Consider the following 17,708-nt stretch of genomic DNA (forward strand, 5'->3'; position numbering starts at 1 on the left):
AAAGAAAGCCGAGTAATAAACTGAAAAAAAGGAATTGGAGAAGTCATCATTTGTAGTTAAACAAATGGCAAGCAAAGCTACTTATATGAATTCTGACCTTTATATTTTGTCCTTTAAATTAAAACGGACACTGTTTGAGTTTGGACCTTGAGCTTGTGCATTAGCTTACATTTTTAATTAGAAAACAAAAAGATAAAGACAAATTTGAAATTACTGCTTAGTTCACAATAGGCTTGTTAGCTTAACAGAAAAACATGCCTTTTAAGTATGTTAGTTTTGTGTCTTCTTGATAATGAACTCATGAACATCTGATACATTTGCGGCTTTTTTAAAGATTTGTACTGTGTTTATTATTTGTTGCTGTGTGTCATACAGCATAAATTTTGGTAAGAAACAAGCACAGCATTATTAAATATATTTATAATTATGCCACAAGAATTACAAATGTCTAGCTGATACACTGAAGAAAAAAAGCATTTATAAATATAGTAAATGTATACTTTAACAGTAAAAAAGCTGTAGTGAGGATTATAACCTATTAAGTGCATGAATATTTACATTTAAGTAGTGTTTAATCCCAATACCAATTAAGTGATTGTGTGAGTATTTATGTGTTGTGAGTATGCAAAACGTATACATCTTTTAGTTAATTTGAGCACTTATGAGATTGTACCAAACTGCACTGTTCATTGTGACATTCCTTTGAGTTAATAAAGCTTTTCTAATAATCATAACCTGCATGTCTTTTTCCATACAAACAATTGTAAACCTATTTTAACCCACTTCCGTATATATATTGTACATGCCAAATAATACAAAGTGTACATGACGCGTGTTTTGCCCTAATTGGGGGCACTTTTGCTTCTCCTTGTGGGGATTGAACCTTGAATGTCAGTGCCTCAGACGTTGCACAATGATGGCTGGTTTGCTTACTTGACAAGGTGTAGATCGGAGTATTACATGCATAGATTTGATCACAATCTGGTATTTGGGTATTTACCTACCAGGTAATGCTTGTGACTGGTTGGCTAGTCGTCAGGCATTTGCCATGCCCCAATAAGGGCGAAACATGATATACAGGGGGTACACGGGTTATGACACAGTTCTGTTCCTACAACAGTGATGTAACCCCAATTTTGGTGTAAGTGAATCTCACCCTAATCTAAGTCACTTACGTATCCTAACACATTTGCAAAATCATAATCTAGAACATAAAGTTCTAGAAAAGTATTCACAGCGCATCACTTTTTCCACCTTTTGTTATTTTTACAGCCTTATTCCAAAATGGATTAAATTCATTTTTTTCCTCAGAATTCTACACACAACACCCCATAATGACAACGTGAAAAAAGTTTACTTGAGGTTTTTGCAAATTTATTAAAAATAAAAAAACTGAGAAAGTACATGTACATAAGTATTCACAGCCTTTGCTCAATACTTTGTCGATGCACCTTTGGCACATTGTCATTATGGGGTGTTGTGTGCAGAATTCTGAGGAAAAAAATGAATTTAATCCATTTTGGAATAAGGCTGTAACATAACAAAAGGTGGAAAAAGTGATACGCTGTGAATACTTTCTGGATGCACTGTATATACAGTATTGTGCAAAAAGTTTAGGCAGGTGTGAAAAAATGCTGTAAACAAAGAATGCTTTCAAAAATGGAAGTGTTAATCATTTATTTTCATCAATCAACAAAATACAGTGAATGAACAAAAGAAATCTAAATCAAATCAATATTTGGTGTGACCACCCTTTGCCTTCAAAACAGCATCAATTCTTCTAGGTACACTTGCACACAGTTTTTGAAGGAACTCGGCTGGTAGGTTGTTCCAAACATCTTGGAGAACTAACCACAGATCTTCAGTGGATGTAAGCTTCCTCACATCCTTCTGTCTCTTCATGTAATCCCAGACACACTCGATGATGTTGAGATCAGGGCTCTGTGGGGGCCATACCATCACTTCCAGGACTTCTTGTTCTTCTTTACGCTGAAGATAGTTCTTAATGACTTTGGCTGTATGTTTGGGGTCGTTGTCCTGCTGCAGAATAAATTTGGGGCCAATCATACGCCTCCCTGATGGTATTGCATGATGGATAAGTATCTGCCTGTATTTCTCAGCATTGAGAACACCATTAATCCTGACCAAATCTCCAACTCCATTTGCAGAAATGCAGCCCCAAACGTTCAAGGAACCTCCACCATGCTTCACTGTTGCCTGCAGACACTCATTATTGTACCGCTCTCCAGCCCTTCGACGAACAAACTGCCTTCTGCTACAGCCAAATTTTGACTCATCAGTCCAGAGCACCTGCTGCCATTTTTCTGCACCCCAGTTCCTATGTTTTCGTGCATACTTGAGTCGCTTGGCCTTGTTTCCACGTTGGAGGTATTTTGGCTGCAACTCTTCCATGAAGACCACTTCTGGCCAGACTTCTCCAGACAGTAGATGGGTGTACCTGGGTCCCACTGGTTTCTGCCAGTTCTGAGCTGATGGCGCTGCTGGACATCTTCCAATTTCGAAGGGTAACAAGCTTGATGTGTTTTTCCATCTGCTGCACTAAGTTTCCTTGGCCGACCACTGCGTCTACGATCCTCAACGTGGCCCGTTTCTTTGTGCTTCTTCAAAAGAGCTTGAACAGCACATCTTGAAACCCCAGTCTGCTTTGAAATCTTTGTCTGGGAGAGACCTTGCTGATGCAGTATAACTACCTTGTGTCTTGTTGCTGTGCTCAATCTTGCCATGACATGAAACTGTCTTCCACAATCTCACCTTGGTAGCAGAGTTTGGCTGTACCTCACCCAGTTTTAAGCATCCTACACAGCGGTTTCTGTTTCAGTTAATGACTGTGTTTCAACCTACGTGTGACATTGATGATCATTAGCACCTGTTTGGTATAATTGGTTGATCATACACCTGACTATAATCCTACAAAATCCCTGACTTTGTGCGAGTGTACCTATAAGAATTGATGCTGGTTTGAAGGCAAAAGGTAGCAACACCAAATATGGATTGGATTTAGATTTTTCTTTAGTTCGCTCACTTTGCATTTTGTAAATTGATAACAATATAAACAATAAATCATTATTTATATTTCTGAAAGCATTCTTTGTTTACAGCATTTTTTCACACCTGCCTAAAACTTTTGCACAGTACTATATATATATATATATATATATATATATATATATATATATATATATATATATATATATATATACACACACACACACACATATACATACACACACTGTATATAAATGTTTTTTGTTAGAGAAATGAGGAAAACTACTTTTTTTAAAAAGCTTTATTTCAGACAGGTACATATGAGAAGCACTTTACTTTCTTTTATGCCATATGTTTTATGGATAAATATTTTTGTACATATTTTATTAGTATGTATTTTAAGGAAATTTATTTTTATTTTAGAATTTTAATGGTCACTGAATAAGAAGCCTACAGTATTTCATTGTGTTAATGAAATAAATAAAGAGGTAATACCTGTGGTCTATAGTTTAATTATAAAAATTCACTTCTTAATATAGGACATAAGATTATAGGAGCTTACTGTAAAAAGTTTCTTAAAGGGATAAAAGAAAAAAATCAGTATTAGAATCGGCTGATCAAGTAACATGAAATCGGTGATCAGTATCGGTCTTAAAAAAACCTGATTGGAGCATCACTGATGGAAATGTGTACTTTTCACAAATTAGTCAAAATTTCAGATTTTTGGTTGCAACCTCCATTTCTTTCTGAGATGCAGAGAGGGAGAATGTTGTTCATGTATGATGGTTTGGTGATGTTTTGCAGGTGTTAATGTTGGAAATGTGTTTAGAAAGCACAGTTAACCAACATGGCGACCACAGCATCATACGGTGGCATACTATCCTATCAGGATTGTGCTTATTTGGACCTTCACTTGTTTTTCAAAAAGACAATGACGCTAGATACACCTCCATGCTGTGTAAAAGCTACTTATCAATGAAGCAGAGTGACGGTGTGTTCCAACAAGTGACATGCCCTCCATAGTCACCTGATCTAAACCCAATGGAAAATGTGCTAACCAGGATAGGTTCATGCTCTCCCAATCCCCACAACCCTTGTCTGGATTAAGGGAGTTAGAAAGTGACAAAATACATTTTTCCGCACTCCCTTGTTTGTTTTTTTGGTTAAGTTTTATGTAATGTTTGCAGTTTTGTAGTCCCCTAATTGCCAGTTAGGATCTTGAGGTGTGACCTGATGAAGCCATATGCACAGTAAATGCTATTAGCTGAAGCATTAGCTAATTCTTCTTTTGTTGTTCGGTTTCTTGTTGCAGTTTCTCCCTTTTTTAGGTTTTGTTTGTTTTTTGGCTTTGCTTGCTAGTTTTGTATGTTTGGTTTATTGATTTTCCTACTGTTTTTATCTAGTGTTTAGCTTCTCTGTTGACATTTATTCTTTTCTTACTTTTTCTTTTTGACTATTTTGGAATTTTGATTCTTTTTGTGTTCTTTTATTTTGACACTTTATTGAGTTAATTTAATTGCCTAAACAATGAATTGTTTTATTATTTGCACCAGGGGTCTGGTAAATCCCCTTTCTCTTTTGGCGATTTTTGTAGGTCTCAGATGTTTTGAGAGTGTACTCCTCACGCATTCGTTTCAGTATTCAGGCATTTCTTGACTTTCCGAGTCCTACATTCATAAGAGTTATTTTGTTTCCTGTTAAAGGGTAAGATATCTAACTAGGTAACTGCCCTCAGCTGCTGTCATTAAGTTTAATATCAGTTCTTGAAGGCTATACTGAGAACCTTTTGCCACTATATACACTGGCACATCAAATATACAAACATGAAATTACCAACTTGTTCAATGTTATCATTGATGCTTGTCTACAGAGTAGTCAATGAGACAGCACCTACATGTATGGAGGCATGGACGTCCTACGATCCTTCTTGACCTCTCAGTCCTGCTGATGAGAGCCATCTGGTGATGCCACCCCCTGTGGCATCAAATCTCAATCCAGATTCTTTTCATGTTTAGCTTCTAGCTGGTGCACCATGCTGCCCACCTCCATTCAAACTTCAGATGTTGTCAACGTGTTTAAGAAGTGTTTGAAGACTCTCTTGTTAGGAGAATTTCTGTCTAACTGATACTGTCTGCTGTATTGTAACTTGCTTGTATTTTGTTCCGGGCTCTTCATTTGTGATGATCAATTTTATATCTATGTTTTGTAACACTTGTTCCCAAACAGTCCCCTAGACATCTTTGTAATTTGTTTGGAATAAATGCATCTGCAAAGTAAATGAGTGTAAATGTAAATCAGGTAGTGACCACAAGGTGGATCAAACACCAGTAGAGTTGGTTGCACTCTGACGGAACCTGACGCACACCCTGATCTATAGAATTACCTCAATGGATGGATTCTAACATTGCTATGAACTCAAAAATAAATGTCACCATTTTGTGCTTTCCTTAATGGAACAAAAAAAGCAGGAGAAAATCATGAATTAATCATGTAGCATTTTTCAAGGATTTTACTTACAAGAGTAAATCAGTGCAGGAAAAATCGGTTCATTCCTCTCCTGTGCAAGCTCCACCAGCATCCTCAATGGGCCCTTTGGACAGAGCACTGCAACCAGATCTGCCAAAAGAGAAAAACTTTTAACCTCCTTAGCGATACATTTTTACTCAAAAAACATGTCAAACGCATTGTACTTTTTGGCTTGAAGAAGGACATTTTTATTAAATCTCATCTTTCTACTGTAAAACATGAAAAAAACACTAAAAATACAAAGCAGGAAGTGTAGAAAGTACAGTAATGATACAAATAATAATGATGAATAATAAAAAGAATATGAACAGAACACTGCACATGTGCAAGTGACACTTTTGGTTTCACTGACCATTTCAATTTCACTGCCTGAAGTCACATTGATTCCCTTTGTCATCACTACCGATGAGAGGCCTTCTTATGAGATGCTATTATGCGACAAGGGGAAGAAGGGTCTACACCATTACCTGGGTAACGCTCAGGGACCGGACGCTTACGTGAGACACGCCTATACCGTTGCCCGAGTAATGCTGGTGGCACTTTTACAGCCAGAGTAAACCTCAGGTCTTACACAAGATGCTTCTATACTGTTGCCCGAGTGACACTTGAGACTAACGCTATTAGCACTGATTTTATAGCCTGAGAGATGCTCGGGTCTAATGCCAAGGAGGTTTGAGATGGACATCAGAGCCATTCAAATTAGATAGCCAGTTGTTGCACAGTTAGATTATTAGTTAGTAATTGCCCACATAAATCACAAAATAATGGTCAAATCCACACATTACTGACACCAACAAGACACAGATTATAGCTAATAAATGGGAGAAGTGTACATGCTCATGCCCAAATTGTACAGAATGTGTCTCAGATTAAACACAGTGAACATCTGTTTGTCCCACATTTCACTCATGGTGATATATTATTTCACTAACTAACTGCTTCTTATGGTGGAAAGCACAGGTTTGTCTATGGTAAAAAACACACAAAGTTTCCATGTAAGCAATAAAGATTTGGATGTGTTTCACCTAGGAAGGGACAGTCACCCATTCAGTTCTTTTTTAAACCAGTAAAATTTCTAGTGCATCCATGCAACTGTATGAATATATATGATTGCTGTATTATACTTGGAAATATAAGTACTTTGCATCTGTTTTCAGTGAAAACAAAGAATAAACAGAATTCACTTGAAAACTTATGGACAGACAATACTTTATATGAATGGACTGAAGGAAGAACTATGCATACAAATGAGGGTCATTAGCATGCATCTAAAAAGTGCTGCTCTTCTTTTATAGTAACATGTTTGAATTCAACTTTTTTTTCTGAAATGGGGAACTCAGAGGAGTCACAGACCCAGAGGAAGCACAAGAAGGAGATAAGCACAAAGATCAACACAAGTGTGCTACAGAGTATTATAGGTAAAGAAGTCAAAACTAAGCATTATGTAAAGCAAGTCAACACAGTATGGCTGTATTGTACGAAGAATACTTGTAAGATGCAGAAGATAAACGGAGCTTCTTAGAAATGTAACTACCAGGACAAAACAAATCATCAGGTATAAATCTTGGATGAGAAGACGACCCCCCCCCCCCCATATCAAATCTTACCATATATTGAGATGGCTCCCAGAATGACCCAAGCAGACCACTCTGGCAGATATTTAATAAAGACCAGTGCCATCAGTGCACTGATCATGATAAGATATGCTTGCTGAAGCTGTAGAGGTCCTTTCCAATGGATGCATATCATTCCCACTACTCCAAAATTCCAGATGATGAGAGCCACGGTAGGGTAATCCATTGCAACATTATAGGTCTTGAATACTTCCCTAAAGTAGGACAAAGAAAGAGTTGTTGTGGGCATACAGCACATAAGCACACACAGCACACTTTCCTGGAGAGACTTCAGTGGTCATGAAGTTCACACTCACGTAATGGCTATGGCCATAGAATTGCACATATCACAAAAGTAGGGTATGTATCTAGTTTTATTGCCTTTTCCTCATACTGCACTCTACAAAGAATAGACTCCAGTCTGTCAGTGTGCTCTAGGTTTTATTCTGAATACTATTTATGTTTTACTCTCAAAAATAACCAATTTATGTGTTCTGTTAACTTTTAGCACCCCAGAGGTGTGTCAGCATCCTGGCTATGCTGTAATTACCACATCCTGCAACTCTATGTTTGGCCTTGAATTTGTTTAGTGTAGCAGAAAAAGCAAAATCTTCCAGAAGAAAATAACAACCTAACAAATACAAAACGTTAATTGAAAATTATTGTCAAAATAACAAGAATCTGAGGTTCTGATAACCCAATAAAAAAAATGAAAATTTGTTTGTTTTTAATATACATCCAAAAGCTTGGATACTGAAAACTGTAATTCTGTTTTAAAGGAATATTCCTCCCAAAAATTGTATTAGTTTTTAATATTTTACTTACACTTTGTTTAAATTCTTCTTTGCAATCACTACAATGTTTTCACTTTTGGATGGAATGAGCGTCTTTGGAGATTAAGACTTGATCACATCAAAAATTATAAAAATATAAAACTTCATGTTACTCAAGTTGCTTAATCCACACTTAAGGTCATCTAGCTATATGTTCACAAAGTGTATACATTTTTTGTGTAAATATTGTTAGGTAAATGTGGAAAAATCACAGCTGTGTATGCAAAAGGAACTCATTCACACAGAACCAAGCTTTTGAACTGAAGACCCACCTCTTCCCCATCATTTACTAGTCAAAATTCATGACTTTACTTCAAAAGCTCATTCCTGTGAGAACGATTTTCCTCTTCGTGCGCTGCTCTGTCCATCATGTGCAATAAATTACGTTCATCCCCTTTTTTCCAAGGTGTTTCCAGCTCGTTTTGTATGAAGTATAAAGACCGTGAATAACTATGTGACACTTTTTTCAGTGATTATTGTATAGTTGTCTACAAAACAGAGACAACAATTCACATTTGGGTATCAGCACTCAATATCAATAACCGCATCTGGAGACAATTTTTTAAGGTGAAAGTAAAGGCTGGAGGAAACTGCACCCCTAGGGCTGAAAGGTTTCATGGAGGAAGAGGAGTATTGATATGAAAGACACATGTGAAATTGGCATCATAAAAATTTTTGGCATTTTGCTTTTTTTCCCTTCCTAAAATGACATTGACTTGCAATTTGTGCAATGCGGATTAATACCCAATATTACTCTCGGCTTGAAAAATGAATGTATTCTGTTAAGTTTAGGTGCTTGTGTTTACATTTGGATGCCAGGCGCCTTCAGCCCCATTGTAAGCTGTAAGAACAGACAAGATATTTTTAAAAAATATAAAGAAATTGCTTCACTTTAGAACCCAGTTTCATGTGGAAAGTTAATATATGCCACAATTGTGAAGAAATAACTGACATATAAAAAAAATAAAATTATCCTTTAAAAAGGTGAACTTTTTCCAGCAGAGCTGAGGTACATAGAATGAAATACCAAACTTATTCTTTAAATGCTTTGTTCTGCCTCTTTGCAAACGTATGGATGGGAGCTTGGGGAAAGCCTCTACGACACATTAAAAAAAAGTTTAGTTATTAAAGTCTTAAACTTATTGTCATGTATTTTACTAGCTTCCCATGTATAATTTTACTGCATAGCGCTTTCGTCCAAAATCTAAATTCGTTTAATCAAAGAGCACATCAATGGTCTTTACAGCTTTCATTTTGTGGATTAATATACAAAGGTCTCATTTACATATTTTATTCAGTAACATAATATTCAAGAAAGCAAAGCCACTGAATAACACAAAAAGAAAATTATAAAATACGCACCCCAAGTACATGTAGCTAAACCAGAACAGCAGCATTAGGGATGACAGGATCAACCATCCATGGATGAACTGTTAGAAGAGATAATACAAGTGACATGCAGACCCTTCTTGTTCAATGTGGAGAAGGTGGAGTCCAGTTTTAGATCTTAACACCTCATGTGTCTATTTTACTGCATGGGATTTATTGGCAATTGAGACCACTGTCAACTCCAACTACCCCATCATGGTTTCATAAATGGTTTTTGTTTGACAATACTGTATAGTCAAAAGAACTTCTATTAGCTAAATTCTTTATTACACTACCTTTCACCGAGTACCCTCTCCCAAGGTGTATTACAAAGCACATGCCAATATGCTTCAAAGTAAGCAGCTGCTTAGCTGCTACATAAGCACACACTTATGTCCTCACATGCCACTTTAAAAAGTTGTTACACTTTCTTTTGTATACTAATACACAACTTCAATTCACTTTGTTAAAACAGTAGTCTGTTAAGGTACCTTTGATGGACTTGTGCACTGTCTAGTGTTGGTTTCTGTACAACAGGCTCTGCTGCCCCACAATCCTGAACTAATTTAAGCAAGTCGGAGTGTGTTACGATACTTCAGAACACGTTGTGAGATGCTATCTTCATTAAAACAATTGCTGTTGATCCATTACGTTACACCCTTTCACATTATTGAACTGTGTATAAATGACATACCTTTAATAATCACACAAAGATGATGATCTTTTCTGGTGTCTCTAATAAACCTCTTAAATGTTTAACACAATAATTACAATAGTTGCCCTTCCTATTCCTACCATACGTCCTTTTCTGACACTATACTCCCCCTACAAAGCCGATGTCACATTATGCAACTTCTAGTTGTATGGTATGTCACATATGTAGACTGCTGGTATGTTCTCCGGAGTATGTCAATGTAAACTACCGAACATCAAATCACAGTGCAGTTAAATTACGCAACTGTGTGACAACCAATAGTGTGGTGCCTGACGGAGCCAGTACTGTACGAAGGCTCAACAGGTACAACATGTTCAGCCACAATCGCTGCCCTTTTTTTTCTTTTTTTCCATTCTGCCATGGTGTGTTAAACAGGAGAAATCAGACAGACAAGCTTCTCTTCTGTTTCGGAGGTCTGAAACACCTGTGTTGCTTTTACGGCCTACTCTGAGTCTACTGCCTGGTAAACCAAAGCTGTTTTTTTTTTTTTTTTTTGAACACAAGACCAGAGAAAGCTGGAGGTTAAAAGATGCAGAGAAAGACAGAGATGTGGTAGGATTGGGTGACTGTAGGGTGCGGAGGAAAGAAGGCAGGCAGTGGGGAGGAGAGCCCCTCGGAGGAGCAATAGGCTGATGCTCAGGGGCTGGAGAGGGCCACTCAGCTGATTACTTTGTAGTGGAGCAGGAGATGAACACTCGCTCGTGTAAGGCCGATGTGTGACAGTGGGAGGAGTGGAGTCTCGGAGTGGCGCCCTGCTGGAAGTCATGGACAGCAGAGACCAGGACCTGTGGAAAAGGTTGACTGTGCCTGTAGGTTGGACATCTCCTCTGCTGCAAGATCCCGTGTGGGATAAGCAGAGGAGACGTCAGTTTTAGAAAAGACGCACTTGGGACTGAGATTTTAAGAATCACCTTCTGACACAGGATTTTTAACCTTGTTTTAATGGATTTATTTTTTATGAATTTTTAACTTCCACATTGCATCATTTTTATGGATTATGTGTTTATTGACTAATAGATGGAACACTGCAGTATTCACACTTTAAAGTCTGTTTGATTTTGTTTTTAATAAACACACCTACCCCCTGCTGCATGCATGTGTCCTCATTTGCCTGGCTCATCTCGGTTATGACTATCGATGGTGGCAGGTTGAAGAGGCTCCCAAAGAGAAGTGGGAGAATGCAGCCAACCTGCACCATCACAGCCTGGTACTAGTTTGAGTATTTCGCTGGTTATGTCAGACTAGACAATTGGTCTTAAAGGGAGCTTTCCGCCAAATGCCTCTAATTCTCTACAATTATGTAAAAGAAAGCTACAACTGAAAAGTTGACTAATACGACATGACCTTTAGACGCAAAAGGCACAATGAAAACATGACATTCGATTAAGATTTCAAGCTAAAAAGTCGCCCTCTCGCTACGGCTTTCCAAAGACAGACTTTGACAAAATCTAGTGTCAAAGACCGAATAAATCAGTCTTATGCTCACTTTTATGATGTACTGTTGAGCTGGCAGTGTCCCAACCCACTAAAATGTTTCCACATCAAGAAGTGTGCATCATCTGCTCTTCCAATGCAATTCCAAGTGGGTGCTCCCATGGGACACATTTGCAAAAACCATTTCTACAATACTTTGTACTTTCACAGAGCCCATTATGCAGTGTTCTGATGCTGGCGGGCATTTTGCCAGCAACTACAGTCTGTGTAGGAAGCTGGATCAAAAAACACATTCACAGTTCTACACATGGCATTTGTTTTATTTATGAGTGGCACAGTAGCTCATACTGTAGTAGTGCTGCCACAAATCACTTGGAACCTTGTTTAAATCCCATCCAAGTTTCTTTATTCTCTATGTACTCACACAGATTTTTCTCCTATTGTTCTCAGGTATGTTGTCATGTGGTTTAAGCATTTGACTTTTCATCAGAAAAGGGTGTTACCCTGAATAAGTCACTCAACCTGCCCGAGTTCAAACTGTAAAAATAAAAATCATGCCAACAACTCTAGTATAGTTTGAAACCTGTAAAGTATGCTGGGATGCTGTTCACTGCAGAAACTTGCTATATCATATAAGTTTTTATTTAAATTGCACCATACCCATGATTGATTGTAAACTTGTGTGCAAGAATATACTCTGCAGTTGATTCCCAATTGTTTCCATTACCTCTAGCATAGGTTTTAAACCCTCCCATAATCTAGAGAAGTTATTCATCCCTGCATTGTCTGTATTCACTCCTCCTAAACTAAGGTTGGTGAAGTTGGACTCTTTCAGCTGCTTCAGGTCAAAAACCAGGAAACAAACATGTATGAAGCACATTCACTCTTACTTATTCAAGGCCAGTTTAAAGTTACTAATTAACCTAACTCACACATTTTTGGTATATGGGAGAAAAATTGGACTACAGTGATCCCTCGCTATATCGCGCTTCGCCTTTCGCGGCTTCACTCCATCGCGGATTTTATATGTAAGCATATTTAAATATATATCGCGGATTTTTCGCTGCTTCGCGGGTTTCTGCGGACAATAGGTCTTTTAATTTCTGGTACATGCTTCCTCAGTTGGTTTGCCCAGTTGATTTCATACAAGGGAGGCTATTGGCAGATGGCTGAGAAGCTACCCAACTTACTTTTCTTTCTCTCTCTCTCTCTCTTGCGCTGACGTAGGGGGGTGTGAGCAGGGGGGCTGTGTGCAGCTGCTTCCTGAAGGACAGGCTGCACGGAGCTTCGCATACTTAAAAGCTCAAAGGACACGTATTGATTTTTTTTATCTGTCTCTAGCTATCTCTCTCTCTCTCTCTCTCTCTCTCTTCCTGCTCCTGACAGAGGGGGTGTGAGCTGCCGCCTTCAACAGCTTTGTACCGGCGGTGCTTCGCATACTTAAAAGCCAAAAAGCCGTATTGATTTTTTTTTTGACTGCTTGCTTTGCACTCCTTTGAAAAGGAAGATATGTTTGCATTCTTTTAATTGTGAGACAGAACTGTCATCTCTGTCTTGTCATGGAGCACAGTTTAAACTTTTGAAAAAGAGACAAATGTTTGTTTGCAGTGTTTGAATAACGTTCCTGTCTCTCTACAACCTCCTGTGTTTCTGCGCAAATCTGTGACCCAAGCATGACATTCTAAAAATAACCATATAAACATATGGTTTCTACTTCGCGGATTTTCCTATTTCGCGGGTGGCTCTGGAACGCAACCCCCGCGATGGAGGAGGGATTACTGTACTTGGAAAAGCACCCATATAAACATGGGAAGAATATGCAAGTTCCACATAGGCATTAACTAGGTCTGTAAATATGAACTTAGTTCCCATGAAGTGCACTAGATTCACAAAAATGCCTCTCTTCTCTTAAATGCTGTGATAATGTTAAGATATACAGTATATATACTGCAAAATGTGAAACTATATAGATGTCTGGTTGGGCCAAATGTTATCACCAGGCAACACTCATGAAGCACAATTTAGCCATCTGTGTATTTTCCAAAACTGCTTTCTCTTTCTCCAGTACACAATCACTGGGAGCTAAACACAATCCCAAAAGCTTTGGGCACAAAAGAGAAACCAAAGCCAGTTGAGCCAATAGTCTATCTTTGGGACACATGCTTACTCCCACAAGACCATTTTGAGTCAATTTATCAGTAAGTGTCTATTATATCATGGAATGAAATCAGAGTGATCTAAAGAAACTGACATGAATACAGGGGTAATATTTATGATTCAAAAGGTATTCAGATCCCGTCACATTCTGCACACTTTATTGTTTTGTAGATTTCATTTTAAATGGATACATTTACCATTTTTGCCGATCAGTCTACACTTAAAAACTCAATGCCAAAGTGAAAACATGTTTTTAGAATGGTTTGCAAATTTATTAAAAATCAAAAACTGAAATCTCTCATTTATATAAGTATTCCGACTCTTAATTCAGTACTTTGTAGAAGCCCCTTTGGCAGCAATTACAGCTTCAAGTCTTGGGTAAGTCTAGACACCTAAATTGAGGCAAGATGCACAAAACTTGTAGAGACATACCCAGGTGTGAGGTTTAAGTCTGGGCTTTGGCTGGGGCACACAAGGACAGTTGGAGACTTGTCCTGAAGCCAATCTATGGTTAGCTTCTCTCTATGCTTTGGGTCTTTGTTGTGCTGAAAGCTGAATAGTCGGTTTAGTCTGAGGTTGTGTGCACTCTGGAGCAGGTTTTCTTCAAGGACTCCTTTGTATTTGGCTGCATACATCCTTCCTTCAAATATGAAGAGTCTCCATCTCCCTGCTTCTGAGATGCACCCCTATAGCATTATGCTGCAACCACCATACTTCACCGTAGGGATAGTATTAAGCAGGTGATGAGCAGTGCCTGAACTTCGCCAGATATAGTGCTTGATGTTCTGCCAAAATAGTGTAATTTTTGTTTCATTAGACCCGGGAATAATTTTCCTACTGCTCTTAGAGTCCTTTAATCTGTCATATGCCTTTTATTAAAGGGTGGCTTCCATCTATGCACTCTACCATAAACACCAGATTAGTGGGGAGCTGCGGAGATGGTCATCCTTCTGATGGGTACTCCCATCTCAGCAGAGGACTTCTGAAGCTCTTTTAGAGAGATCATTGGGTTCTTGGTCACCATCCTGACCAAGACTCTTCTTATTCTGTTACTCAGTTTGATTCGATGGTCAACTCTTAGAAGAATCTTGGTGGTTCCAATCTTCTTCCAGTTCACAATTATTGAGGCTACTGCTCTTCAGATCACTCAAAGCTTTATAAATGGTTGTATACCCTTGTCCTGATCTATGCCTCACCACATTTTGAACACGGAGGTCTACAGAGAGTTGCTTGGACTTCATGGCTGGTTTTTGTCCTAACATATGGCATAAATTGTCAGACATTACATACTCAGCTAGGGTATGTGCCTTTCAAATAATGTCCAATCAATGCAGTTTGCCACAAATGGACTGCAAACAAGTTCTAGACATATCTCAAGGAGAACTAAAGCACTTGATCATACTTGACAATGTGAAGTGCCACAGTAAAGGGACTGAATACTTATATAAATAAGAAATTAAAGTTATGTGTCATGACTGAGGAGTCCCTAAAGCACAAAAGCTTCAACAGCACTTTCATAAATTGTGCTCTGGAGGGGAAAATACAGTTAAACCCTGACTAGATACAAAAAAAAGGCCAAAAGAATCTTTATAAAATAAAAGGTTTATTTATCAAAAGGTTCTGCACAGATGAAGCTCTGAAGAGCTCAAAAGGAGTTACCAGAAAGGCAAGGCAATCACAGCAAGCAAATTAATTCCCAAATCAGAATCTAAAAGGCATAGTCAAAAACAGAGCACAGGTTCAAAAATCCATAAACACAGTCCCAACACAGTATCCAAAGAAGCAGTTGAGAAACAGTGCACAGGTTTTGAAAAATCCAGAAAACAAAAAAGCAATAGCACAAAGGCACAGTATACACAAGAAACACTCCACTCCCTAGCACGTTTGAAATGTACTGCCAGGAACTATGGAAGACCCTCCCATAAATAGGGTGGAGGGCCATTTCTGCCAGTGATTGGCAGGTGGCCACACCCCTTGGGGAACTACCCAGAAAACACATGGGACATAATCTAGGCAAGTTTCATTTACAAATAAACACAAAAAAAAACAAACAAAAAAATATTTGGTAGACAGTATTAGTCCCTGAGGGGAAACTTTCTTTTCACATGACCACATAATAAAAGAAACACTACTACAAATAAATGATACAAAATGAGACAAAACTAACAAGAAATACTACTGTGAAACCCAGCCAGGAGAGAAACATGACATTATGATTGTTAATAAATTTACAAACCTTTCTGAAATTTGTCATTATGGGTTATCGAGTGTAAACCAATAGACAAAAATTACAAAAGTATCCATTTAAAATAAAATTCAAACACAATAAAGTATACAGAAAGTGGAGGGGTCTGAATACTCTCTATAAAGAATCCACTCTATAAAAATCACCACACAGACAATACAGGGAATCAAATAATATTTAAAGTGCTGCAAAGCAGATATGCTATCCTTATAGCCACCATTCCATCTAATGCTAAAAGACTCTAACTAATAATAGATTCTAATTAACAAGGGGGCTCTGCCCCCTGCTCGCTTCGCTCGCCTACCCCCGGCGTTTTGAACCCGTGCCCGCTGGTCAGCCGTAGTTTCAGACGCGCGTTGTAGGAGTTTGCGTTGTTTTGAACCCGTGCTTGCCCTGCTTCTGCGGAGACGCGCGTTGTAGGCGTATATCCGTCAGGTGAGCTCGTTCGGTTTGAACCCGTGCCTGTTTTGCCTCCGCAGTTTCAGACGGTGGATAGGAAGTAAAGAACGCATTGTATGGTAAATCCCAAAGATTTATTGGAATATCTCTTTATATACAATATTTCGTGCCTAGGTTTTTTTGAAGCTGTTGCGTTCTAGTTTTCATCATCTGTAACCTGCTCTCCATATGTTTGGCCCCGTTCTTTAACCTCTTTATGACGTTTTACTTTGTTTCCTACTCTGTCTTTTATTTCTGACCTCGATTTATCCTGCTTGCAGCATGTCAGATGGTTCGTAGTCTCTCCCGTTTTGCTCTGGGGCGGGGGGGGGGGGGGGGGCTTTGTGTGGCGCCTGCGCACTATGTCTCCTGCGTCCACGGGCAGGTCCCTGCATTCATATCCGGTTTACCATTCTCGTTTAGTAATATGGATAATCTTTATTTTTCCCTATGGACCAACCATTTTGAGAAGTGACAGGGTGTAAACAACAGACAGTGTCTGACAGTGGTGCCAATTGCTTAGTGAGGCACTTTACAATGGTGCTCAGTATTAAAAGTGGCATATAAAGAATGTCCAGTCAATTGATTATGTACAGCCCCTCACCATCACAGAGTCCAAACAAGGGGAGTGTGCTCACCTTATAGCAGCGGTATTTATAAAGCAGCACAAGGAGAATAGTCATAACTACTATGACGCTGATCATTATCAGGGTGTTTAATACGGAATTCAGGAGGCGCTGGCCTACAGAATCTGTGTCTTCTGTGAAAGGCGTGTATATGCTGAAAAAGACAAAAAGAAACAATCAGTGCTCACAAGTGAAGAAACAAGAAAATCATAAAGTGGATGAGGTGTCTTAGAATTCCAGTATCATGTGCACATAGCACCTGCTCTGTATCTTTAGCTATATATGGTTTTAATCACTCAAAAGAATACACAGCTTCTCCCCAAATCTTATCATTACCAACCTGTTTACAGTACTGAAGAAGGCCAAAAAGAGGGCCAACATCAGCATCATGTTCTACTATTGTGGCACAGAAGCATAGCTGGTTGTAAAAAATGTAAGACCCTATTTGGCAAGAACTGTATATATGGTTGGGTAACAACTGAATTGGACAAGGATGCCACCAAGTTGTACAACACACCCATGTGGGGGTAGGGGAATGGTTGCCCCAATGTAACTTACAAATACTGTAAGTAAAATTAACAAATGAATAAATCTGAAATTTTGAGAAGCCCCTTTGGAGCATGAGCCCCTAAGTGAGCCCTGTAGTTTGTTTAGCTTATACTTAAATCCAGCCCTGCAGAGAAGATTACTCCCTTAATTTGTCTGTCATCTTCACATATGACTGAAGCGGTAATTCCACATCTGTGT

At 38.5% G+C, this 17,708-nt stretch overlaps 1 protein-coding gene across 1 annotated transcript in view; it reads right to left on the reverse strand.

Moving 5' to 3' along the window:
- Positions 1–17,708, reverse strand: part of psen2 (presenilin 2) — a 49,475-nt gene that overhangs the window by 19,557 nt on the left and 12,210 nt on the right. Inside the window, exons 4-7 of the mRNA XM_028821035.2 lie at positions 16,974–17,115; positions 9,341–9,408; positions 7,140–7,360; positions 5,524–5,622 (exon numbers count right to left, since the gene is read on the reverse strand). Coding sequence (XP_028676868.1) covers positions 5,524–5,622; positions 7,140–7,360; positions 9,341–9,408; positions 16,974–17,115 — 530 coding nt within the window. The remainder of the gene's footprint in view (positions 1–5,523; positions 5,623–7,139; positions 7,361–9,340; positions 9,409–16,973; positions 17,116–17,708) is intronic.

The sequence above is a fragment of the Erpetoichthys calabaricus genome, chromosome 15 (genome assembly GCF_900747795.2).
Source record: "Erpetoichthys calabaricus chromosome 15, fErpCal1.3, whole genome shotgun sequence".
In the NCBI taxonomy this organism is placed as follows: domain Eukaryota; kingdom Metazoa; phylum Chordata; class Cladistia; order Polypteriformes; family Polypteridae; genus Erpetoichthys; species Erpetoichthys calabaricus.